Source organism: Macrotis lagotis, chromosome 1 (assembly GCF_037893015.1).
Source record: "Macrotis lagotis isolate mMagLag1 chromosome 1, bilby.v1.9.chrom.fasta, whole genome shotgun sequence".
NCBI lineage: Eukaryota > Metazoa > Chordata > Mammalia > Peramelemorphia > Peramelidae > Macrotis > Macrotis lagotis.
Window position 1 is genome coordinate 801,642,537 of NC_133658.1, and position 27,170 is coordinate 801,669,706.

At 37.1% G+C, this 27,170-nt stretch overlaps 2 protein-coding genes across 4 annotated transcripts in view; one reads left to right on the top strand and one right to left on the bottom strand.

The window, feature by feature from the left end:
* Positions 1 to 27,170, top strand: part of UVRAG (UV radiation resistance associated) — a 383,712-nt gene that overhangs the window by 87,678 nt on the left and 268,864 nt on the right. For all 3 annotated transcript variants that reach the window (XM_074216910.1, XM_074216911.1, XM_074216912.1), the window contains 2 exons: positions 8,516 to 8,677; positions 10,879 to 10,953. In XM_074216910.1, coding sequence (XP_074073011.1) covers positions 8,516 to 8,677; positions 10,879 to 10,953 — 237 coding nt within the window. The remainder of the gene's footprint in view (positions 1 to 8,515; positions 8,678 to 10,878; positions 10,954 to 27,170) is intronic.
* Positions 24,318 to 24,782, bottom strand: LOC141508367 (large ribosomal subunit protein uL24-like). The gene has a single exon (XM_074216913.1). It carries the CDS (start codon positions 24,774 to 24,776, stop codon positions 24,318 to 24,320), a length of 459 nt encoding a protein of 152 aa, XP_074073014.1. The 5' UTR covers positions 24,777 to 24,782.

A 27,170-nucleotide genomic window follows, 5' to 3' on the forward strand; every position in this document is an offset into this window, starting at 1 on the left:
TAATTTTGATAGACTTTTCTTGATTTTTCTTGCGCTTTCTGTGGCTTTTGATATTGTTGATCAGTCTCCTCCTAAATATTCTTATCCCTTTGGATTTTGTGATTATACTTTCTCCTCATTGTCTTCCCACATGTGACTTCTTTTTAATCATTCTTATTTTTGCTGACCTCAGCATCTATATCATATCCCTTAATTCTAGATGTTCCATCTATTCAATTCAGTAGATATTTATTAAGTACCTAGTATGAACCAGGTACTGTACTAAACAATGGGGGGGTACAAAAAGAGGCAAAAGACAGTCCTTATACACAAGAAACTTTAATTTGTTACTGTGTATAAATTTTATGTACACCTATATAAACACAAAGCCTAGTTCTCTTCCCTGAGCTTCTATTCCATAACAGCAACTGCCTATGAAATATTTCAAGTTGGATTTCCCAGAGATAAATAAAATTCCAAAGACCAAAAGAAAATTCATTTTCTCCTGAATCAACCATTGCTTCTCTTATCTATTTCTCTTAAAGGTATCAGTGTTCTTCTAGTCTCCCAGGTTTGTAATCTAAGATTTGTCACTCTCCAAATCTCCAAATATCTATTCAGTTGCTAAACTTTTCTGTTTCTAACTCCACAATATCTCTTAAATCTATTTCCTTCTCTTTACTCATAGTCATCATCTTAATCCAAGTTCCTTTTATCTCTCTCCTATACTATTTTTTTTTACCATTTTATTTTATTTTATTTTTTCCAATTACATGCAAGGGTAGTTTTCAACATTCATCCTTTTGCAGGTTTTTTTGAATTCCACATTTTTCTACTACCCTTCCCCTTCCCCATGGCAGTGAACAATCTGATACAGGTTGTACAAGTAACAGTTGTGTTTAACATATTTCTGTATTAGTCACGATGTGAAAGAGGAATTAGAAGTAAGGGGAAAACACATGAGAAAGAAAGACAAAACAAAAGTTTTAAAAAGTGAATATAGTATGCTTTGCTCTATATTCAGACTCCATCTCCCCTAAACTATTTCAGTGGTTTGTCAGTAACCTCCCAGGTGATTTCCCTGCTGCAAGTCTTTCTCCACTCTGATCCATCCTTCAAATAGCTGACAATGTGATTTTTCCTTTAAGGGATAATTTAGCCATGCTATACTCCCACCCAATAAAGACAAGTGACTTTCAGTTGCCTCTAGAAGAAAATCTAAATTCTTGTTTGGTTTTTAAAACCATTCATATTTCTTCTGATCTCGTATATAATTTTCCTTCTCATATTTTATGAGACCTGTCAAACTGGCCTTTTTTCTGTCTGTCAAACATAACCCTCTGTCTTCTGTCTTCTGGCCTTTGCCTTTGGCTGACCCCAGACATGGAATGCACCTTACTGACTCTCTTATTTCCCCAATAAGCAGTTTAAGCATCATCTTTTACAAGAAGCTTTGCTGTTGCCCCTCCACATTTGTAACAGCTTCCTTGAGTAACTACCTTGCATTTAATAGCCTTGTATTAATTTTTGATTAAAAATCTACTAGGATCTTCAACCTATATTTTAGCACTGGATTTTCCCTGAAGCAGTGACAAATGCTTTTGGCAAGCCTGCCTCTCTTTTTGTTGTATATTTCACCTAATGTTTATTTTAAGGGTTATTGAATAGGACTATTTCTTTCAAGGCTTCCTAAGTGATATTGGGCAAGTAGATATAAGACATCTCAAAGAAGATCCTTTAAGGTAGTGATTTGTTCTCCTGGGTCAATTCTTTTTTGTTGTTGTTAGGACAAGGGACCAACTGTGATTTTGTTGCTACTGAGATATAGAGATAGAAGACAGAAGATCCAAGGCTACTGAAAAGCAAAAGAATTTGTGTAAAATCCCTTTGAGATTTTAAAACTGCTCAGGATTTTATTCAAGTAATTAATTATTTTTTTTAAGAAATAAAATTTTTTATTATTTACCTTATTTTTTTATTTTTAAAATTTTTCATTGTGAGAGTAATCATAAGCCCCCCTCCCTCCCCCAAAAGCACGAGAAACCTCAAGAATAGCTAGAGAGAAAAAATGTGCTTCAGTCTGTGTTCAGATTCCAATGACTCTATCTCTGGTATGAGTTACCTTCCCCATTATAGCCATTGGAGAAGTTGCTTCAATATTTTTCACATAGTTGATTTCTTTCCTTCCTTCCTTCCTTCCTTCCTTCCTTCCTTCCTTCCTTCCTTCCTTTCTTTCTTTCTTTCTTTCTTTCTTTCTTTCTTTCTTTCTTTCTTTCTTTCTTTCTTTCTTTCTTTCTTAGTTTTTGCAAGGCAAATGGGGTTAAGTGGCTTGCCCAAGGCCACACAGCTAGGTAATTATTAAGTGTCTGAGGTCCTATTTGAACTCAGGTACTCCTGACTCCAGGGATGGTGCTCTATCCACTGTGCCACCTAGCTGCCCAACACATAGTTGATTTCAATAGCTGTATTTCCCTCTACTCTATTCCTCCCCACTCTCATCTATTCCATTCTCTCTCCTTTCATCCTGTCCCTGTTCAGAAGTATGTTGTATTTGAGTGCCCTCTCCCTCCAAACTTCCCTCTCTTCTATCACCTATTATTTCCCCTTCCCCCTTATCCCATCCATTCGGTCTCATTTTTCTCCAGGGTAAGATAGATTTCCTCACCCTATTAAGTGGGTATGTTATTTCCTCTCTGAGCCAATGCTGATGAGAATGAAGGCTCACTCATTCCCCCTTGCCTTCCCCTGTTCCACTCCATTGAAAAAGCTTCCTCTTGACTCCTATGTGAAATAGCTTAACCTTTTCCCTCTCCTTTCTCTTCCTCACAGTACTTTCCTTTATCACCCATTGACTCCCATCTTTTTACCATATTCCATCATATTCAGCTCCTTCCTGTGTCTTGTCTTTATATGCTCCTTCTAACTGCTCTTTTGAATGAGAAAGTTCATATGAGTTATCAGTATCTTCTTCCCATGCAGGAATACAAATAGTTCAACATCATTAAGTTCCTCATAGTTAGTGCTTCTTATCCACCCCCTCTGTAATTCCCCTGAGTCCTGTATTTGAAGATCAAACTTTCTGTTCAGCTCTGGTTGTTTCAATTAGAAAATTTGAAAGTTCCCTGTTTCATTGAAAGTCCATGTTTTCCCCTGAAAGAGGATGTTCAGTTTTGCTAGGTAGTTGATTCTTGATTATAAACCAAGATCCTTTGCCTTCTGGAATATCATATTCCAAGCCCTACAAGCCCTTAATGTAAATGCTGCCAGATCCTGTGTAATCCTGACTATAGAGCCACATAGTTGAATTGTTTGTTTCTGGCAGCTTTTATTATTTTCTCATTGACTTGGGTGTTCTGGAGTTTGGCTGTAAGATTCTTGGAAGTTTTTCTTTTGGGATTTCTTTCAGGAGGTGACCAGTGAATTCCCTCAATTTCTATTTTACCCTCTGCTTCTAGGATCTCAGGGCAATTTTTCTGTATTAGTTCTTGAAAAATCAAGTCTAGGCTCTTTTCCTGGTCATGACTTTCAGGTAGCCCAATCATTTTTAAATGATCTCTTCTGATCTGTTTTCAAGGTCAGTTGTTTTTCCAATGAGATATTTCACATTTTCTTCCAATTTTTAGTGGGGTTTTTTGTATAGTTTTATTTCTTCCTGGATTCTTGCAAAGTCATCTGCTTCCTTTTAGTTCCATTCTGCATTTGAAGGAGTTATTTTCTTCAGAGATCTTTTTTATCTCCTTTTCCAGCTGGCCAATTCTGATTTTTTAAGGCATTCTTCTCCTCATTTGCCTTTTGTTTTGCTTTTTTCCCATTTGGCCTAAACTAGTTTTTAACATATCATTTTCTTCAGTATTTTTTTCACCAAGTTGCTGATTTGGTTTTTATGATTTATCTGCACTGCTCTCATTTCTCCTCCCAATTTTTCTTTTACCTCCCTTAATTGCTTTTTAAAGTCATTTTTGTGCTCATCCACACCCTGAGCCCATTTTCTACTTTTCTTGGAGGTTTTGGATACAAAAGCTTTGATTTTGTCATCATCTGAGTCTGTATTTTGGGCCTCCATGGGCCCAGATTAATTTTTTATGGTTAGATTCTTTTTCTGTTTGCTCATTTCCTCAGCCTATGATTGATTTACTGTATTTCCAAGCCTTTTGGGGGTTTTTTGGACAATCCGTAGGGATCTTAATTCCTCCAAGGTCTTATGAGAGGCTTTAGGCCCTCCTCTCTGCCCTGGAGCTGTGAGGATGGTCCCTGGTTGGCCATGGTAGTGTTGTGGAACCCCAAACTGCAGCCTGGATCTGAATGTGGGCAAACAGCTGGGTCCTGCCCCAGGGAGAGCAGAGAGATTTCCCCCTTATCTATAGACTGAGAGCTCTGGATGTGCTGGGTAGTTCTGCTGACTCCCACTGTAGGTTCTCACTGCAGGGCTGCTCTGAGGCTGGAACTCTGCACTCACTCTTGTGTGGCAGAGTTCTCTCACCACCCCTTCTGGCTGTTACTGATGATTAAACTGCTCCTTCTGCCATGGACTCAGGTGTCCAGCCTGGTTGTGTAGTGCTGCAACTGTGGCTCTTTCCAAACCTCAGTCCTGGTGGAACTGACCTATCCTGGAGATCTTCTAAGTTGTTTTGGAGTGGGAAATTGTATCACTCAGTCTTTCTATGGTTTCGGATTGCGTCATTATTTGATGGCTTTTGGAGTTTTTTGGGAGCGAGTTTCTGGGAATTGCTGCCTTCATGTTGCCATCTTGGCTCTGGCCCCCATGCTCAGGAATTTATAACAAAGACAGCAAAGTAAACAGTGGAGATATCTGCTGTGGTAGGTGAGGAGGTTGATGAAAACTAAGGTTGAGATGCATTGGAAAACAGCAGCATACTGAGGTCTCTAGGAATGAGAATGGGGGAACTCTTCTTGTCTGTGGTAGTTGAGGTCATTGGGCCAGGTTCTGAACTCCTTGAGAAAGAAGAACTGCTTAGAGAAACAGAGGATAATAGCAAGCCAGTCTTGGTTATGGAGATATAAATGGATGGAGCAAACTTCAAAAGAAAAGGGGTTCCCAAGGTATGGAGACAAAGGAAGGTTCTGGAAGTGGTAGGGAGCAGCCTTCTCTTACTAGCCCAGTGTGTTGAGAGCTATAAGAGAAGTTGCATTAAATACTGGAAATTTGGCAGCCAAAGAGTTTCTTCCAGGAAGAGTCAGAGTTCCAAATATGGAGAAAATGGAGGTTCTCTAATGTATATGAGAAAGAGAGATGGGGAGGACAGAGAAAGAGAAGGAGGAGACAGACAGAAGTGGGGTAAGAAAAGAGAAAGATGGGGAGAGAGAGACACACACACAGAGTGACAGAGAGAGAGAGAGAGAGAGAGAGAGAGAGAGAGAGAGAGAGAGAGAGAGAGAAACAGAGACAAACACACACACACACACAAGGTGTACATGGCATGGGGGAGGCCCATGGTGTACCACGTGGCCTAAGAAAGAAGTAAGATGCTGAGGAAGAAGCAAGAAGCAGTGATGCTTCCTGTTAAATGCCTTTCTGTAGTAGGTTGGACAAGGAATTATGAATGTATCAGAAACAAATTTCTGTAATTTTTCAGTGCAGTTAAAATCTTGTTAATTGTGAAAGGCATTTTGCTCCTGTGAACTGACCCCTATTGTTTGTATCCTGTTTCCCTTTTTCCACTTCACCTCACCTTTGCCATAGATGCTGGTGTGACAAGAAATGACATGTTGAACTTGGGGGTTGCCCATCTTGAGACAGAAATACCAGTATTGCCATTGGAAGATATTTGGTCCAAGGTGCAACACTACCTCATGTCCAACCTTTTACAGAAGGATACTTAACAGGAAGCACCACTTCTTGCTGCTGCTGCTTCTTCTTTTGGGCCACATGGAGCACCATGGGCCTTTTCCATGCCATGTAGTCAGACTAAGTCTTATGGCTGCCTCTCTCTCTCTCTCTCTCTCTCTCTCTCTCTCTCTCCTTAGCCTACACCCAAAGTACTTACTGCTTTTCTAGGAGTTTTTAACCTGTTCACTCTGCTATATTTGTAATAAAATCCTGAGCAGTTTTAAAATCCCAAAGGTAGCATGCACATTCTTTTGCTTTTCAGTGGCCTTAGAGCTTCTGTCTTCTATCTCTATATCTTAGTGGCAACAATTTCACTGATTTGGCAATACTTGTTGAACATTTTCTCTGTCAGTGCTAGGCAATGTTTTTCCTGAAACTTGCAGTTTTAGAAAATTGCCTTGAACACTGGGAGTTTGTGAGATCATGAGGATCATACAGCTAATATATATCCTAGGTTGAACCCAAATCCAAGTGTCCCTTGTTCTGAAGCCAATTTTCTATTTATTGTGTGCTATGCTGCCTCTTTTGTAATTAATAGATATTAAGCATAATAGGATCTTATATTTTTTACATTATTCAGGCAACTGTAGTGATGATGTAGATGTGGTACATTGCTAAATATCATTTTCAAAAGCCTTTTTGTCCCTTCCTAGTAACCTGATTAAGAATTCCTTCTGATAACCTCATTGAATATGACCACAATTCATATGTAAATGATGCTCATACAGTTTTTTTGGTAGAGATGAAAGATTAGACCTCCTCCTCCTCCTTTCTTCTTTTTCTTCTTCTTTCCCTTTCCCTTTTTTTCTTTTTTCTTTTTTAATATTTTGCAAGGCAATGGGGTTAAGTGGCTTGCCCAAGGCCACACAGCTAGGTAATTATTAAGTGTCTGAGGCCGGATTTGAACTCAGGTACTCCTGACTCCAAGTCCAGTGCTCTATCCACTGCGCCACCTAGCTGCCCCTCCCCTTTCCCTTTTCTCCATCTCTTCTTCCTTCTTTTAATTGCTTGTTAATTGGGAAAAAATTAATAAGATGAAATTGATTATCTGACTGCTATGAAACATGTGAAATATAAACTGGAAAAAGCCTAGCAATAGTTATTTATATTCATATACATAGTTCAATAGCCAATGAAACTATTGTAGAATAGGAGAATAATGAATGATGCAATTATGAATGAAAAAGGTAAAGATCATGAATCAGTCTTGGAAATTACATTTTACATAGGAGAAAACTGGAGCTCAGAAAAGACAAGTAAGCTAGGTTAACAGTATGAAAATGGATATTCAAACCCAGTTTTCTTTCCATTATATCCTAGTTGTTCATAATGTTGACTCTAACAACAATAACAAAAACTAAATCGTGGCTAGTATTCTTTATTAAGTCAGGTTTATATTTTGTTAGAATCATCATGGAATATTAGAAAGTCTATTGGATGAGGACTCAAGAAACCCAGGGTTGAGTTCTTGTTCTGTCAATTTATTCATTCAGTAACTATTTATTAAGTCTCTTTCATATGCTGACCACTGTGTTAAGTGCTGGGGATTCAAAGAGACAAAAGAGAGTCCCTTCCCTCAAATAGCACACAGTTTAACAGGGAGAAAACATGCAAACAAATATGTACATGCAAACTATACAGGATAAAAAGGGCACAATTGAAAGAAAGAAAACCCTGGAATTAAGAGGGGGTTGGAGATGGCTTCCTGTTGAAGGTGGGGTTTCAGTTGGGAAATCAGGGAGCTCAGTAGGCAAAGTGGAGGAGGGCAGGAGGGGATAGTCAGAGAAAAGGACAGAGCCAAGAGAGTATGAACTTGTGCAAGTGACTTTCCCTTTTAATCTCTCTTATCTGCAACAATGGATTGATCATGGTTATTTGACATGCCTCACAGGTTTCTGTAAGAAAAGTACTTTATAAATTATAAAGTGCTGAGAAATGTTTAAAATATTTTTTATTTGAAATTTTGAATTGCAAGTTCTATCTCTCCTCTTTCCCTCCCCCCTTCCATCCCTGAGATGGCAAACAATCATATGTAGGCTATACATATTTAATTATGCAAACATTTCCATAGTAATAATTTTGATCCAAAAAACTCCAATAAAAGGGGAAAAAGTGAAAATTGGCATACTTTAATCCATATTAAAACCATATCAGTTCTTTTTCTAGAAGTGGATAGTGTGCTTCATTAGTTCTTTGGAGTTAGTTCCTGGATTATTTTGTGTTGTTTAAATGGTGAAGTCATAATAAGAATAATATTCTTATTACTGTGAACTCTTGATTCTGTTCACTTCAACATGCATCATTTCATGTAAGTCCAGGTTTTTCTGAAATCATCCTGCTTGTCATTTCTTAGTGCTATTATTTTTAGAAATATTTCTGGTAAATGTATTTCAAGAAAAATTTTTAGTAATTTACAAAGGTTAAATTTTAGTTAACTGGAAAAGTAACTTAACTGAAAGCATTTTTTTCTCTGATGATTATAGCTACTTGAGGTTTTGTATGTTTTTGATGACAATTTTTATGAATTTCATCATAATTTCTTGGATGTTAATTGGAATATTTCGTTATTTCACTTAGGAATTTGTTAATACATTCTGAAGACTGTTCAGTTTTTAAAGTTAGAATAATTTGTAGCTTGATTGTTCCAATTGTAAAGAAGTCATCTTATATGTTTTCCCCAATCAATAGAATCCAACCTGGAGGAGTCTTGATTTTGGAATAATGCCTGACCATCTTGACACATCTGTATCCAGCTTTGTAGTAAGAATCTGGGGTGGAAAGAAGGACCTCTACCAGCTACTGATTGAGTGGAAAGTCTCTCTGGATGGACTCAAATATATGGGTCAGCAGGTAATTTTTGGACTGATGTTTACATATGGTTTTAATTATTCTGTTTTCTTGTTTACTACATTACCCCTGACCACATGCTTCCTTATGTAAAAAGAACCAGTCAGTCAACAATGTAAGCCACCATGGTTCATACACTGAGATGGGCATTGAGATCATGGGTACAAAGAATGAACCAATTCCTACTTGAAGTGAACTTACTTTCTAATGGGGGAAAAAACAAATACTTGTAAGTTAAGATGGTATAACTATAAAGTGAATAACCACAAATATTTAACCAGGTCTGTTATTCTATTACCATCTATCTCTAGATTCTGATTCCCCTAAAGCTCAGTTCTTGGACCTTTTATCTTTTCTTTCTATGCTCTCTTCCTTGGTGAAATTACTTCTTCTTCCCACCCTGTTCATCACCTCGATACAGATGTCTCCTGTTTGTCCTCATTTAGCCCTAATCCAGGGCTGCAGTTTTGCATCTTTCTGCCTGATTATTATCTTCACGTTGCTATCCCATGGATACTTTGAACTCCTTTATCTTTTCCTTTAACCCTGCCCTTCATCTAAATTCTTTTTCTGTAAAATATACAATTACTGTCCCAATTTCTGAGGTTCGTAACCTCAAATTCTTCCTTTAATTTTTTCTTCTTCAAAAGCTGAATTTAATCAATTGTCAGGTCTAGGTAGTTCTAACTCCACTATATCTCATGTCTCTTCTTTTACAGTCTTTTTGATTGGTTAACATCCATTTCCTGAGTGTTGTGTCCTAGTCTCTTCTCATTACACTCTTAGAGATCTTATCAATTCTCCTGTGCTTTATTATCTATGTGCAGCTCACTCTTACATATTATATATTAAGCCTAGTCTCTCCTGAGCTTTAGTGATACATCTTACAGTCGCCTATTAGTTGTTTTAGATTGACTGTACTGCTGCCATCTAAAAGTTAATGTGACTACAGAAATGTTTCTGTCAAATCTTTCTATTTCATTCATCCTTCTAGTCTTTCAGATTGGTAACCCGGATGATATCTTCAACTCTTAACATATTCATTTCCCCAAAAAATAAGGGAGGGACTCTTTAAGTGGAAGCAAGGAAGAAGAAAAACTTTCCAGGCATGGGGGAAAGCCAGTGTAAAGTTATGGAGTCAGAAGATGTAATGTCATCTTTAAGAAACAGAAAGAAAGCCAGTTTCTCTGATTGCAGGGTACAAGAGTCTAGGATAAAGCCAACATTATGAACCTGAGATATTGGAAGGATGATGGTATCTTTGAAAGAAGGAAGGGATTGGAGAGAAAGATAATGAATGAGTTAGATTTTGGACATAATAAGTTTAAGATAGCTCCAGAATGACCAGTTTTTAATTGTCTAATAAATAAGTGATAAAATGGGCCTAAAGCTCAGGGGAGATATTAGGATTGAATAATAGCTATTGAAATCATCTGCATAGAAGTGATAGTCAAACCCATGAGAAATGATGTAGTTATCAGAAAAAAAAAAGATATAAATGGAGAAGAGCTCCAGGTCGGAAGTCTGGGAAACACCCATTGTTGGGAGGTATGATATGAATGATGAGCCTGCAAAAGTTACTGAGAAGGAGTGGTCAGACAGTTAAGGGAGAACTAGAAAAGAGAAGTATCATAAAAAGTCAAATAGGAGAGAGTATTCAGGAGGAAAGACTGATCAACACTGTCAAGTGTAGTAAATAGGATGAGAATGGGAACTGAGATGAGGCCATCAGATTACAAAAGTTTGAGGAGGGAAATGAAGGTGACAAGTGTAGACAGTTTTTTCAGGGAAATGAATGAGAAAAGGAGGCAATATATGGATATATGGTAAGATCTAGTAAAGTTTTTTATGGAAGAGACCTGTGGGCATGTTTGAAGCCAACAGGGAAAGAACTAGTTGACTGAGAGAGGTTGAGAGAGCACGTAATTGTGGAAGGAGGCTGCTAGAAAAAGGACCACCTCTCTGAATCTGGGAATAAAAGAGAAAGTCGGAGATGACATCAAAGGGTCTTAAGATGAAGAGCATGGGAGAATGGGGAACTATTGAAGGCAAGGTTGTCAACTAAAGTGACTTTCTTTGTTTAAATCACATGACCTGGAGTAGCATTCATTTCTAAAAAATGTATTTTTGTTGACTGACTGTAGAAAAACTTAATAGGTATAAGAACTAATTCACCTATTTTATTGTATTTTTTTTTCTTTTAGATTCATGCCCGCAACCAAAATGAAATAATTTTTGGACTAAATGATGGCTATTATGGAGCTCCTTTTGAGCACAAGGTAAGTAGAGCAAGCATAATTCTGCATACAAGTATTTAAATTTCAGAAATGAATTGTACTTTAAATGTCCTAATATTTAACTGGTACAAACACAAACTCATTAGGGGATTTGAAAAAGTGAAGAATCTTTAGACATAAGGAAGACTTGAGATGAATTCAGGCTTGGATGCTTGCTAGCTGTATGACCCTGGATCTTGTCATTTGATTCTATTTGTTTCAATTTCCTGATTGGTAAAATGAACTAGTGAAGGAAAATAGCAACCACGTCAGTATCTCTGTTAAGAAAACCCCAAACAGGCTAATGGAGGGTCTGACTTGACTGAAAAGTCTGAACAACAATTATACATAAAGAGTTTGCATTAAGTAGATCTTACTGGCATAAATTTATAGATTTTGATCATTTGTTACCATTGCCTTCCTTGGTATAATAGAAAGAGAATTAGACATAGGATCAGGAGACTTGAGATAGAATCACACAGGTTTGCTATTATTAGCTATCTAAACTTGTGCAGCTTTCTTAACTTCCTGCATAATTCTTTATCTATAAAATAATTTTAAAAAATATACCCATAGTGTCTACCTTAGAGGATGCTGATGAAATGAGATGATTTATAGAGAAGATAACTTATAGGAAGAGAAAAAACTTTGTAGTCATAGTGTCTAGGTTTGAATCACAACTTTGCTATCATTGGAAAAAGTCATTTCTTTGAGTCTCAGATTTCATATTTTCAGACTGAGGGATTTGTGCTCAATGATCTCTAAGGGCATCTAGTATTCTGTATTCAGTGAGAGAATATTAAAGATTTTTGATCAGAAGGGTTATGTTCATCTGAATTCTATGCTAGAATCCACTGTATTAGTAAATTTTAAATATCAGCAGATATACTAGGTAGCATATTGTAAGATATAAAGGATGTGCTATCTATAGGAGCAGTTAGAACAATTAGAAATAGCTTCAATTAATTTTTCAGTTACTAGAAAGTAGTCTCATTAGCAGCAGTGCCTGAATCGGCCACAAGATGGTGCTGTCTTCCCATTTAAAGCAGGTGGCCTGCCACATAGGTAGTTGAGTTTGAAATGAGAATTCTTTGAATTCTGCTGGTATTGAAGGCAAGATGTTTATTATATTGACAGCAAGAAGATAACGTAGAAGAGACTTCCTTTTATGTTGAAATTAATTTGAATACAAGTAGCAGCTACTCTTTCTGCAAATTCAGAGTCTTATATATGTGAAAAAGCAGCACATGATAAAAAAAAATTAGGCTGACTGCAAGTATTTATTTCAGAAGTTCAAGCATAAGTCCTTGGGTCAGTACAGAATAACTTCCTACCCATTTATGTAGTACTTGATAATGCTTTTATCTTGTTTGGTCTTTGCAAGAATATCATGAAGTAAATAGAGTAGGGATTTTTAATATTTATTTTATAGAAGAGGGAGCTGAGGCGAAGTGGTTAAATGTTTATATTTAGTTAATTTTTATAGAACTGAGAAGCAAATATGATTATTATTTATATTTACCTTATTGTACAGTGTCTGATTTCCACATCCCATGTATATAAAGAGTGCATTTAGAAGTAGGGGTTAAGTGTTCTAGGTAGCTTGTATTGTAGTAATAGAGAGAAAAATGGGATGTTTTTGTTTGTTTCCTCAGCTCTGCAGCAGGATAAAAATGAGCACATTATAAAAATAATTCAGGTATTTACACACACTTCAAAATAATTTGTCATCTTTTTGTTCAAAGTAGAAGAAACAACAAAGTTTGAACGGATTCTTGAATTCTGCATGCATAAACTTAATCTGGTTCTTATAATTAGTCCATATATCTGAGTCTGCTTAAATCTAGGGTGATATTTTCGTCCATAGCCATGTGAACTATTGTGTTTTTAGTGCTATACAAAATATAACTGGAGAGCATTCAGATTCTATCCTGCTTTGTGCATTTTGGTCATTTCAAAGCACCAGGCTCTAAAGCTTATGAATTAATGAGAAACCTGATCCATTATCATATGAGTATCAAAGATAGACTAAAAGTTTGAAAGGGCAAATGCAAGGTATTTAGTATATTTGGAGAAATGTGCTGTGTACATAAGTTTACTTACCCTGAGGTCCATTAATTTCAATGTACTAATTTTGCCATATTTTATATAACACCAAATCTTTTTAATTTTATTTTTTCGAACAAATCTGTCAAATGTTTGAAAAACTAGTTTTTCCTATGATTTATATTTACAAATCCTGCATTTGCTATGGGATCTCCAATTATTTCTTCCTATGGTACACCTAGAAGAAAAGATAATCTGTGGAAATACTATACTTCCTGTTCATGAGTGTGGCAAAACCTTGCCTGAATTTTTCCAGGTTTCATTCTAGAATATGGAAAGTCAACTTGGTGCAGAGTTAGGTCCCACTATGAAATGTTGCCCAAACAGAGTCTTAGTTGAGGCATTGTGGTGTGGGCCTAGAGGGTTGGACTTGGAACCAGAAAAACCTGGTTCTTATTCTGTTATTGAATTACTGTTCAGTAAACAAAGGTCCTTCTCTAGTTTTAGTCCTAATTTCTAAAGTGTGAATATTAGATTAGATAATCTTTTTAAAGAATATTTTGTTTTAATTAACCAAGATCTATCTCCTTATTCTTCCTTTTCCCTCTCTTATTTCCTATTGAGAATATAAGAAAAACAAATCCCCTTACAAATATATAGGCAATCAAAGCAAATTTCCCCATTTGCTATGTCAAAAATATATTTTTTTTTCTTTCTGCATTCTAAATTTTTCACCTATCACTAAGTGGGTGACGTGTTTCATCATTAGTTCTCTGGAATCCTGGTTAGTCATTACTAATAGGAATGTCATTATAAGGACAGAGCCCAGTATATTTTCCATTGTATTTATATAATTTGTTCATGAGTTCTCCAATTTATGGCCCCTCAAATGCCCATTCTTTGCCTCTTCAAAAAGAATTATAAGTTATTTTTATACATACTAAAAATTTGCTTTGCTTAGGACTAATTCCTCCTTTAATTTAACCTCCCTCTAATTTCCCCCCTCCCTACTATCCTACTCTGTATTTGTGTATGTTTGTATATGTGAGTATTCTTCTTTTTGACAAGTTTAGATGAGAGTAAGGGTTCGAGTATCAGCCATTCTCACCCAAACTACTCCTCTGTGATTATATATTTACCTGACCACTCTGATAATGCTAGATCATTTTCCCTAGACTTCTTTTCCCTTCTTTCCTCCATTTTCCACCCCCATATTCCTCTGTCCTTCTCATTCTATTCTTAAGATCATGAAAACATTAGATTTATCCCCCAGACCTTATCTAATTGAACTAAGTGAACCCTAATGATGCTCATAGAGGAGACAAATGTATCATTGGCCCATATTTGAATATAAGCAATTTATCCTTGTTTAGTCCCTTATTATTATTTATTCGTGTTTACCTATTTATGCTTCTCTTCACTTCTGTATCTGGACTTTAAAGTTACTATATAGCTTTAATTTTTTCATTAGAAATACTTTGAAATCTTGTTTTATTAAAAGTTCCCCCCAAAACATTATACTCAGTTTTTTGCATAAGTTATTCCTGATTGTAACTTTAGGAATATTGCATTCCAAATTCTCTGCTCCTTTATAATGCTGCTGCTAAATTGTGTGTAATCCTGACTGCCTCCTTGTTACTTATTCTTTTTTTCTTAGTTGCTTGCAGAGCTGGAAACTTTAAATTTTGACTGTAAGGTTCCCTGGAGTTTTCATTTTGGGATTTCTTTCAGGTGGTAACTAGTAGTATTCTTTCTATTTCTGTTTTGCACTTTGGTTCTAAGAGGTCCAGGAAGTTTTCTTTTTTGACATCTTAAAATAGGATGTTAAGGCTGGTGGTCTCCTCCATGTGTTCTCTCTCTCTCTTTCTCTCTCTGTCAGGTTTTTGTAAGGCAAAGGGGTTAAGTGGCTTGGCTAAGGCCACATAGGTTGGTAATTATTAAGTATTTGAGGTCAGATATGAACTCACGTCCTCCTGACTCCAGGGCTGGTGCTCTTTCCACTGCGCCACCTAGCCACCCCAGGCTCTCTCTCTCTTTTTAAAAGGTCATAGTATTCACATAATTTAATGGTTTTTACATTTTTTTTTCTCTTGATCTTCTTTCAAAGTTAATTGTATTTGTCATGAGAGGCTTTATATAATCTTCCATTTGTTTTTGGCCTTTTGATATTGTTTTAGTATTTTTAATAATGCCTTATGGAGTCAATGGTTTCAATTGATTTATTCTAATTTTCAAACAAGTTGTTGCTTGGGCAAAGTTTTGTATCTTTTGGGCCAAACTCTAAATTCCCTTTTCAATTCTTACTTCCTTACCTATCCTTTCTTTTTCTTTTTTTCCCTCAAGCCATTCTCATTCCATTTATAAAACATTTTTTAACTCTTAAAAAATCCAAAACTTTTGCTTCATGTCTTTTGACATGAGTTTGAGTTGAGTTTGTACCCAAGCTGTGTTCTCTGAGGCTTTGCTTGTAGATGTTTTGAAGTCATTTCCTTGCATTTGTTTCTCTAACTTCCCTACCACCATAATAATTCATTTTTGTATATTTGCTCATTCTTCTGGCTTACTTCTTGACTTTATAATTGATATTAGGCTCTTCCAAACTCTAGAGGGAAGTTTTGGGTTGGTCTTGTTGCTTCTTTGGAGTGTTGAATATTACGTTATTCTAGGATCTCAGGTATGGGACCTGTAAACTTTCAGTGCTTCCAAAATGATTTGATTCATGGCTAAATCTTAGTTTCCCCTGGTCTGTCTGTTGCAAGTTCTTGACCAACATTTGAGTCTCAGAAACCATAGACTCCTGCTGGACTCTGTCCCTATCAACTAGCTGAGAAGCTGTTTTACTGAGAGTGACAGGGTTTTAGCATCCTTTTTATTCTGGGTTTCCTGCCTTATACCTCTGAAGACAACTAAATACTGGAAATAAGACTCTGCTTTGAGATTGATTCATTGGACTTTTTTGGATTTCTCTCATCAACTTTGGTGTGGTGCATTTTATACATCTTTTTGGAGAAGTTGTTTGGTTCCTTTTACTGCAAAGTATTGTAGGCATTTAAAAGAAAATTTCTTTAGTACTTCTGGGAATCTTTTTCTTTCAAACTAGTTTGTTTTTAACTATCTTTCCACAAACCCAAATTAGCATTTCACTATCCTTTCACCAAATTTGTTATGAATTGTTTGATCATTGGATCTGGAAATTTTGAGGGCTTTCTCTGAGTTTTTTAAATTTTATATTTCATTCTCATGAAATATGAATTATGTTCTTTGTTCCTCAAAATATATGGGAGTATATTTGAATATATATATATATACACCTATGTTTATATATAGCACATTTGTCACTATATAAATGATTATCACTATATACATGAGGTTCTAGGGCATCAGGTAGCAAATGACATGGAATTTGGGCTCTCCCAGTATTAACATACAAGCTGTCAGTGTGAGTAAACAAGTATGAGAGTATGATTAGAGACATATCAGCTATTTGAAGTCATTTATTTATTGGGGGGTGATTATTATACAGGCAGTATTATAAACCCATTAATGGTGGTTGTGAGACAGGCTGTGATATTTCTGGTAAGACAACTTGTTAGAACATGTCTGGGTTTTTTTTTAGTATGATGATTTGGAACCTGCTTTAGATTTGCAACTACCCCTCTGATGGGGTTGTTTTCCAAATTCTTTATTACTCTTTTGTGTGAGTTGAATAGCCCCCCCTTTTGGAGAGTAAGTTTTCTCTCTGTCTACCTTAGGAAGAGTGAATGACAAGGGAGTGGAACTTAAACTACTCTTGAAAATTGAATTTCAGGGAATAGACACAGTGAGGCATGACTGATCATCCTGGAAGACCACTTGGGAAATTTTCCTGTGATACCTGAGACTAGGAAACTTCATGTAGATCTGCCTAGATCGTCTTTCCTTCATTGTGAGAGTAGAGTGGGGAAAGAAAGCATTACTTAGAAAGAGTCATTTTAATACAAGATCTACTTGTGTCTTATTGTAGTTCATGTTACTGAATGATTGATGATGATGGATTAGTTAATGAAGTCTTGATTAAGTACCTCCTCTACACAGTTATTGTGCTAGGTGCTGGGGACAAAATACAATAGAATCATTCTCGCCTTCTGCTGAGAAAGTTCATTTTACTAACCAGTATCACTACTATACTTCAAAAGAATGAGAAGAGCAGCTTTTTCAATTGCTTGGGGGGGGAAAAAAACTGTGCTTTGATTTGAAGTTACTCTTGTTCTTTAGTGTCTTATTTTTGGGATTCAAGGTTTATCTGCCTTTTCTCAAGGAGTATGTGATTTCTGGTCAATTTTAAGACTATGGAAGGAAAGGAACAGCCTCCTGGGTACCACAGAAATTGTGGTAATAAGTGTTTGGGAGTTCATTTGTCTTATGATAGTGTCTATGATCCTGTCAGTCAGCAAGTATTTATTACATGCGATTGACCCAGTGCTCAGGGCTGGCCATACAAAGGAAAGGCTGAACAGAAATACTTTATATTTCTTCCGTAATGTACCGCTCTCATCTGGGTTTTATCAACTGATAGCAAAGCATAAAAAAGGATCTTAGGAAGCAAAAGAAGATCTTAACTCATCTCAGTGATTGGAGAGTAGAAGAATGGAACAAATAGGAAGACATAAAAAAAGAAGGCCCATTGAACACTCTGAACTAAGTAAAAGGGATAGCTGGGCACACTATGGAGAAAACAGCTGCTAGCATCCTAAGAAGTGGTGATGAGGATCCACTGATAGCATAAAGAAAGAGGTTACTATTGAGGAAAGGTCTATTAAGGAGTTGAAAAGTGACTCTCTTGAAGGGGTTGGAGGCAGCTATTGGTTGAACTCGCATTAAAATAAAAAAATGGTCTTCTCAAGAGAACATATTTGGGATGTGACAGACTCAGTAGATTTGGCAAACTTGAACACCACACATCTACTTCGCATGAGGATAAAAAATGCTGGCAGAAGGAACCTACAAAACATTAATAGGGGTTATGATGTCCTTGGCAAGGAACCATAAGCAAGTATCTTAGGGACATGGGTGGTGTCTATTCAGCACTGCTAGTGATTGAAAGCAGGGACTTTGGAAGATAATGGCAGATTTATAGAGAGAGCATCTGTTTAAGAAGTTGGTGCCTAAGATTCCTAAATGTCAGTTGTAAGATATAAGAATTATGAACCCTTGAGATTATTGTATACCTAACTGGAAAAAAAAAATAGTAGTTGCCTGGGGTTTTACATATCCATTCAAGAGAACTTGAAACTGTAAAGGGAAGGGTAGGGAGGAACTGCTTTATATGTTTGCTAGTCTAGATGGTAAGAGAATGATGGCTACAACATAGGAAAAAGACTCTCAGGAAGGATGCTTCTTATTCATAGGAAACAATTCAAGACAGGAGCCAATAATAAAACCTACCAGATTTTGAGTAATAAGTATGCTATACTAGACATAAAAATAAATGCCAGAAGAAAAATCTAACCTTATAGATATCATTGTTGACTTCGTGGGATGGACTTATTACTAGAATATGGAATACCTTATTAAAAAGGTATAGAGAATGTATAAGAGGGAGTAGAGAGTAGCGTTGCATATTAAGAAGCTATACTTAGATAAGGAAATTAAGAAACTGGAATAAAGGGTGGGATGGGGAGGAGGATTATGGTTGAGTAGTTAGGGAAAGATAAAAGAAATTAACTGAGAAGAAAGACTAAACTAGATGAGAACTTCTGGAAGCATGTGTTTTTGCAAGGTATAATAAAATAGTGATGGAAATTTTTAGTCATTAATACATTTACTGATCTGCTGGAGCTTTTTTATATTAAAAGCAAGTTATCTAATAAATTCTTGTCTTAATGGCAATTTCTTCTTTTGCAAGGTAGAAGAAATGATGAAGAAAAATTCTATTTTGGTCATCATTCTAATCAATTAGGAAATATTGATTGCTGAAATATAAATTATGTCACTTTTCAGGAAAGTTGACCAGTCCATTTAAAACAATTTTAAAAGAGGATAGAAGAATTGGATATAGTCTAAATTGAGGTCTAGCTTTGGAGAGAATGTTTCAAAACTTTCAGAGGAAGGGGTAGATAGAATCCATGGGCCAAATAAAATTCTGCAAAATTAGTCAGCCTAGGAGAGATGGGAAGCTCTTCAGAATGAAATTCAAAAGATGCTATAGAAAACAATTTCATCAAGCAAAGGAAGGGGGAGCTAGTTAAATAGATTGATGAGGTTGTGTGGGAACTTACTGACCATTTAGACTTTAAAATGATTTAGAAAGATAAATGATGGGATTGAGAGCAGGTGATGTAATATGAATATAAGAGCATAATACAATCTTGCAAGAATATTGTAAGGAGTCCTCAATTTCAAAATGAGCTGAGACTAACTGAGACTAAGGTTGACAAAAAAAAGATGTAGGTAAAAGTATTACTTTGATTAGGTGAGATGATGATAATTGGTGATGGGGTAGAGGTAATATCTATTTGACTATTTTGTTTTCATTTTCTTTCCAAGAGAATTTTTTTTTAATTAGAATAGTCACACCCATAAGGAATTGAAATCCAAGTTATTTAACATTATCGTAAGAGAACTGGTTGAATTCTGAAATTGTCACCTCTCCTGGAGGAACAAGATCTCAGAATTTTGAAAGAACTGGCCAGATTACTGAGCTGTTGTTAGTGATTTTTTGAAAGATTATGGACAATGAAAGGGGTATTAGAGTACTAAAGGAAGGAAAATTTCTTGATTAAAATTTTCTTTAAAAGAAAAGATAAGGACTGGAGACTTCGGGTTTGGGACTATGATTTATTGTTCTATATTTTGACTTTAATTCCCAGAAAACTTTTCCAAATGCTTTAGGAAAGCTTTTGACACAGTTCTTTGGACAAGTTTCAGATGTGCTAGATTCTGTGAGATGAATAGAGACAGCTAGGTGGCATGGTAGATAGAGGTTTAGGCCCAGAGTTGGGAAGATTCATCATCCTGAGTTCAAATCTGGCCTCAGATAATAACTTGCCCTGTAACCCTGGGTAAACCACTTAACAGTTCTGTTTGCCTCAATTTCCTCATCTTTAAAAATGGGGATACTAATAGGGCCTACGTGCCAGAGTTGTTGTTAGGTTCAAATACAATTATATTTGTAAAGCACTTAGCATGGTACCTGGCACATAGTAGTCACTATATCTATGTTGGCTCTTATTAATTAGCCATTAAAGTAGTTTTGGAATTGGTGAACTAGTTTCTAGTGATTCATGTTAACTTGGAGGAAGATCTCCAGGGAAATGCTCCAGAATATATAGGATAGTACTTTGAACGTCACAATTAATTAAGATAATGCTTGTTTCTCTGCTCTTTGATATTTTTATCCATAATCTGAATGAACCAATTAAGTGGTATGCTTATTAAAATCTTAGATGACCCAAAACTGAGGAGAATCAGTTGAAAGAATTGGGAATTTTTTTTGTTTGGATATTCCACTTCACAAGAAATTTTGAAGTAAATGATGGGTAACTATTTGTTCAGATTATTTTTATTTTTAAATTCAGTTTTATTTTATTTTCAGTTCCATATTCTCTTCCTTCTTTCCCTTTCCCTAACTCATTGAGAAGACAAGAAAAGCATACAAGGAAAATACATTTGAATCTGCATTCTGTGAATCCATTAGCTCCCTATACTGAGGTGAGATCCACTAATAATAACCTTTCTAGTTGCCATTTTTTGGTCATTTTTGCCAATTTTCAAGATGAGGTGAAACATTAGTGATTTGAAGCATTTTTTCATGTGGTTAGGAATACTTTGTAGTTCTTCTTTTGAAGACCTGCTGGGGATACAGCTAAGTAATGTAGTGAGTAGAGAAGGAGCCCTGGAGTCAGGAGGACCTGAGTTCAAATTAGGCCTGACACTTAATAATTACTTAGCTGTGTGACCTCGAGCAAGTCACTTAACCCCATTACCTGGGGGGGGGGGTGTTGTTGACTCATATCCCTTGACTATTTATCTATTGGGGAATGATTATTAGTCATAATTGAAGTATATGGATACATGTATTTGTCTGTACTATACCTGTATTTTTGGGTAAAATGGAAAAGTGGGAGAGCTTTTATTTCTTATCTAAACTGTTGTCTTATGCTTGCTCACGATAGAAATCCACCAAAATATGTATTCTTAAAATTCACTACTGTAGATATACTGTTTGATTATTTGCTAAGACAGTAGAGGCAGTGACTGAAATTAACTCAGTTTTCTATTGACTTCCACTTCTCAGGCTTGGAGGTATGCTTATTTCTGATTGCTGACTATCTTTCCTTCTCCTATAAGAGGATTGGTAGTCCTGGTATCTTTGAAGAATTTTGAGTGTCATATACTCAAAATAAATTCCTTGAGGTTCTTTGACAGTTGTCAGAATCTCACACAGATAATTGAATGACAGATGAATGAATTATTTCTTTGCATTAAAGTCCTTCATCAGGTATCTTTTGGCTGGAACTTTTTAGTTGATGAAATTGGATGGTGCTGAGACCATGTCTTCTAGCACATTTCAAGAATGTCAGTTACTAAGTGCTGGCTGGAGTAAAATAGATGCTTTAATGATTTCCTTAAATGTTCATATTAGTGCTTAGATCTAATCTAGTCTAACCCCTTTATTTTACAAATGAAGAAACATAGGCCTAAGAAAGTAAGTGACTTGTCCAGAGAGATATATAGCTACTTTTTGTCCAGTTATTATGAGAGACAGTGTGTTTATATATTTTGGTTGTCTAGAAATATGTCTGGAAAATCATCTAAAAAGAATATTAATCACTTATGCAAACATTATTCAACTATTAAGTATTAATTTGGAATATTCAAGTTAAAACTGCCATCTGCTCTGAATCTCCTTCCTTTTTTTTTAAAACTAACCTTCTAGAAAGAATTGCTTACACTTGTCACTATCACTTTATTACCATTTATTCAATTTCTAACCTCATATTGTAACCAACTCACTTTTTTCTTATTGTTAATAAATTTTAACTCCACTTCTTGTGTGTCAGTTATCTTTGCCCCTCCCCTTTTTTAACCTTTTCATGTTTCTCTTGAGCCTCCTGATTGATGTATAAATTTGTATTTAGCTTTTGTCTTTTCATCAGGAAATGCTGGGAGTTTCCCATTTCGTTAAATGTCCATCTTTTCCCTGGAAGAGAAGGCTCAGCTTTGCCAGGTAGTGGATCCCTGTCTGTATTCCAAGTTCCTTTGCTCTTCTAAATAGCTCATTCCAGGCCCTTTGATCCCTTAATGTTGATGCAGCCAGGTCCTGGGTAATCCTTACTGTGGCTCCTTGGTATTTAAATTGTTTCTTTCTGGCTGCTTGCAGGATTTTCTCTTTTATTTGATAGTTCTGAAATTTGGCCACAACATTCCTTGGTGTTTGCATTTTAGGACCTCTTTCCAGAGGGCAACCAGGTATCTTTTTTTTTGGTCAATATGTCATTTTTATTTATTTATTTTGATTTTTGTATATATGATGTTTTTTATACATTGCTAAAACATTCCTGTTTAAGAATAAACATAATACCCCCTCATTCCCCAAAATACAGACTCTCATGAGCAATAAAGAAAAAAAATTAAAATAAAAAAATAATAATAAGGGCAGCCCGGTGGCACAGTGGATGGAGCACCAGCCCTGGAGCCAAGAGCACCCAGGCCCAAAATCTGGCCTCAGACACCCAGCAATCACCAAGCTGTGTGACCCTGGGTAAGCCATCTCAACCCCATTGCCCCACAAAAACCACCCCCCCCCCCAAGTCGTCGTCGTCGTCATCATCATCATCATCATCATCATCATCATAATAGGGGCAGCCAGGTGGTGCAGTGGACAGAGCATTGGCCCTGGTACCTGGTTCCAAATCTGGCCACAGGCACCCAACAATAACTCAAGGCAAGCCACCCAACCCCATTTACCCTGCAACCCCCCACCCCCAAATAATATTAATAATAATAATAATGATAATGATAATACTAATAATAAATGTGCTTCAGTCTGTGTTCCAATAACTCAGCTCTGTTGTGGGTAGATCACTTTCTTTAGGATAAGTCCATTACAAAAGCTATTTCTATATTTTTTGTTGCCAATGCTGATCGTAACACCCTCCATTCATATCTCCCCACTACCATATACCGTATTATCTCTCTCCTTTCACTCTATCCCTCTTCTTAAATATGCTGCAGGGTAGCTGAGTGGTGTAGTAGACAGATCACCAGCTGTGAGGCCAAGAGGTCCCGAGCCCACATACCACCCCTTAGGCCCAGCAACCACCTGGCCCTGTGGTCCCAGACAAGCCATTCAATTCTAGCCCCTTGCAAGAGGTAAAAAAAAAAAAGTGTTATATTTGACCACTCTCCCCCATCACTCACATCCCCCCCTTTCCCCCATCCTCCTTCTCCCCTTCTTACTCTAGATGTCTATAACCCTTTGAGTATATATGCTGTTTCCTCTCTGAGTCACCTCTGATGAGAGCGAAGGTTCCCTCATTCCCCCTTACCTTCCCCACCTTCCTTATCATTGCAATAGCTCATTGTAATAAAAAAAATCTTATTATATGAACTATCTTAGCCTATTCTACCTCTCCTTTCTCTTACTCCCAGTACATTTCCCTTTTAGCCATTGACTCCATTTTTACTATATATTATATCTTCAAATTCAGCTTTGTCCTGTGCTTCATCTATAAAAGCTCCTTCTACCTGTTCTGTTAAATGAGGAGGTTCATATGAGTATCATCAGTATCATTTTTCTATGCAGGAATACATGTAGTTCATCATCATTAAGTCCCTCATATTTTCCCCTTCTCCACTCTCTATGCTTCACCTGAGTCCTGTATTTGAAGATCAAATTTTCTGTTCAGTTCTGGCCATTTCAACAGGAACATTTGAAGTTCCCCAGGTTCATTGAAAGTCCATCTTTTCCCCTGGACGAGGATGTTCAGTTTTTCTGGGTAGTTGATTCTCGGTTGCATTCCAAGCTCTTTTACCTTCTGGAATATTATCCAAGCCCTATGAGCCTTTAATATAGTTGCTGCTAAGTCCTGTGTGATCCTGACTGCAGCTCCACAATATTTGACTCCAGTCCTTCTGGCTGGTTGTAATATTTTCTCTTTGACTTGGGAATTCTGGAACTTGTCTATAATATTCCTAGGGGTTGGGTTTTTTTGGGGGGGGATCTCTTTCTGGGGGAGATTGGTGGATTGTCCCAATTTCTATTTTGTCCTCTATTTCTAGGATATCAGGGCAATTTTCATGTAGGAATTCTTTTTTTTATTTTTTTTTTGTTAATTATCTCAATTTAATTTCAGCCATATAATTTTTACTCTTTCATTTTTCTCAATAGTTTCTTCCTTATATTTGCCCTTTTCTATTTCTACTTGGTGTGATTTGGCTTTTTGTTCAAGGATCTTTTTGCGATCTTTGTCTGGTTTTAGCCTTGTGATAACCAACTTGCTGGGATGAGTGCCCACATGGACAGTTGTACCATTAGCCTTCTCACACTGTATACACTCAATGTAGATCACATATTTCTTTCTGTAAACTTGGACTACCTTGCCAATTTGCTGTCCTTTGTAGTGTCCTCGAACAACCTGGACTTCATCATCTTTCTGAATGGGCATGGAGTGGACATTGTACTTCAGCTCCTTAGAAAGAGGAGAAGACATAATTTTCCTCCGAATATGGGAAGGGGCATTGAAATGCCTCTTGCGGTTCTTGCTTTGGTCAGAGGTCACCAAAGGATTGAACTTCATTTTGACCTCAGAGACACCACGGAAGAGAAAAGACTGAGGACCTGCTTCCCAGGAATTCTTTAAAAATGAGGTCAAGGCTCTTTTCCTGATCATGACTTTCAAGTATCCCAATAATTTTTAAATTATCTTTCCTGAATCTGTTTTCCATATCATTTATTTTTTCAATGTTTCACATTTTCCTTTAATTTTTCATTCTTTTGGTTTTGAAGTATTGTGTCCTGACTTCTCATAAAATCAGCAGCTTCCCCCAGCTTCATTCTACAGCTGAAGGATTTTTTTTCCTCAAAGAGCTTTCTTATTTCTTTTTCCATCTGGCCAATCATGCTTTTTAAAGCATTCTCCTCAATAACTTTTTGAACTGTTGTAACCATTTGACCTATGCTGGTTTTCAACATGCTATTTTCTTCAACATTTTTTTTTGATCTCTCTGACTAAGCTGCTAACTTCTTTTTCATGTTTTTTTCTGCATCTTTCCCATTTCTTTCCCCAATTTTTCTTCTATCTCCCTCATTTGGTTTTCAAAATATTTTTTGAGCTCTGCCATAACTTGAGCCCAATTTCCTTTTTAGGTTTTTGCAAGGCAAATGGGGTTAAGTGGCTTGCCCAAGGCCACACACCTAAGTAATTATTAAGTGTCTGAGGTGGGACTTGAACTCAGGGACTCCTGACTCCAGGGCCATTGCTCTATCCACTGTGCCACCTAGTGGCCCTGCTTCTTGAGCTTTTGAGTATTATTGGGATACCACCACCCCCTCCCAAGGATTGCAGTGTGTGAAGCTCTGTCTTCCCTCCTGAACTGTGAATGACCACAAGCATACCCCTCTGCAATGGGGCTGAGGTGGGGGGGGCCTGCTGTTCTGTGGGGGGCCTATACTGTGATCAGGATCTGAATGTGGTCAGAGCCCCAGAGTCCTGTTCCAGGTACAGAGAACAGACCTCGGAAGTCTCTCTCCACTCCCTTACCCTTGGTATGCTTAGCACCCTGGGCTTAGTTGCCTGGGGGCTCCTGCTTACCATCTCTGCCTGCTTCCATTTCCTAGATCTGAGCTGCCATGGTCAAGCTCTTGCTGAGTGCCCTGAGGGCTGGGCTTTCACATGCTCACTCTGGCAGAAGTCCCCCATTGATCTTCTAAGTTGTGCCCAGTGCTCCCCTGGGTGTAGGTCAAGAAACTGCCCCTGCTGCAGTGAGCCGTGACTCCCAGGCACTCTGGAGCTGTCTCCAGGAGCCTAAAATACCTTGCTCTGGCGGGCCTCCCCTCTAACCCCATGGAGCAGAGCCTTTCTTCTATTTTCCAGGTTACCTTGGGCTGGAGAACTGCCTCACTGTATCCCTCTGTGGGTTCTGTCTTTCGAAAATTTAGTTAGAGTCTTTATTTTAAAAGTTTGAGAGAGAGCAACTAAGAGAGACTCTTCCTTTCACCATCTTGGCTCCCCCCCGCCATGTATTCTTTCAGTAATTATTTTTCCCTCTGGTTCCATGATATCAGGGCAATTTTCCATTACTAAATTATGTAATAATAAGTCCAGATTTTTTTTCCTCTTAAATGTTTTCAGGAAGACCTATAATTCTCAAATTGTCCCTTCTTGATTGATTCTCGAGGTCACTGGTTTTGCTGATGAGGTATTTTACATTTTCTTTTTTTTTTCTTCGATCTTTTGGTTTTAACAGAAACTTGTTGTTTCATGAAGTCATTAGTTTTCACAGATTCCATTCTTTTTCTTTTTTTTTTAATTTATTCGTATTTTGTACAAATAGTTTTTTATACATTACTAAAATATTCTTGTTTAAGAGTAAACATAATACCCCCTCCCCTGACAAAATATATAACCATATGAGTGATAATGTAAGTGAGAGAGAAAAAAATTAAAATTAAAAATAAAAATAATAATAGTAGGTGTGGCCAGGTGACACAGTGGACGAAGCACCGGGCTAGGAGCCAGGAGCACCCGAGCCCAAATCCGGCCCCAGACATCCAACAGTCACCCAGCTGTGTAACTCCGGGCAAGCCACCCCAAACCCATTACCCTGCAAAAACCAAAAAAAAAAAAGACCCCCCCCCAAATAAAATAGTAGTAGTAGTAGTAGTAGTAGTAGTAGTATTAGTACTACTACTACTACTACTACTACTACTACTACTACTACTACTAATAATAATAATAATAATAATAATAATAGTGGGGGAGGCAGGGTAGTCAACAGAGCACTGGCACTGGAGCCAGGAGCACCTGGGCCCAAATCCGGCCTCAGAGACACAACAATCACCCAGCTGTGAGGCCCCAGGCAAGCCACCCAGCCCCATTTACCCTGCAACCCCCCCCCCCCCCCATAATAATAATAATAAAAAATGTGCCTCAGTCTGTGTTCCAACACCTCCAGCTCTGTCATGGGTGGAT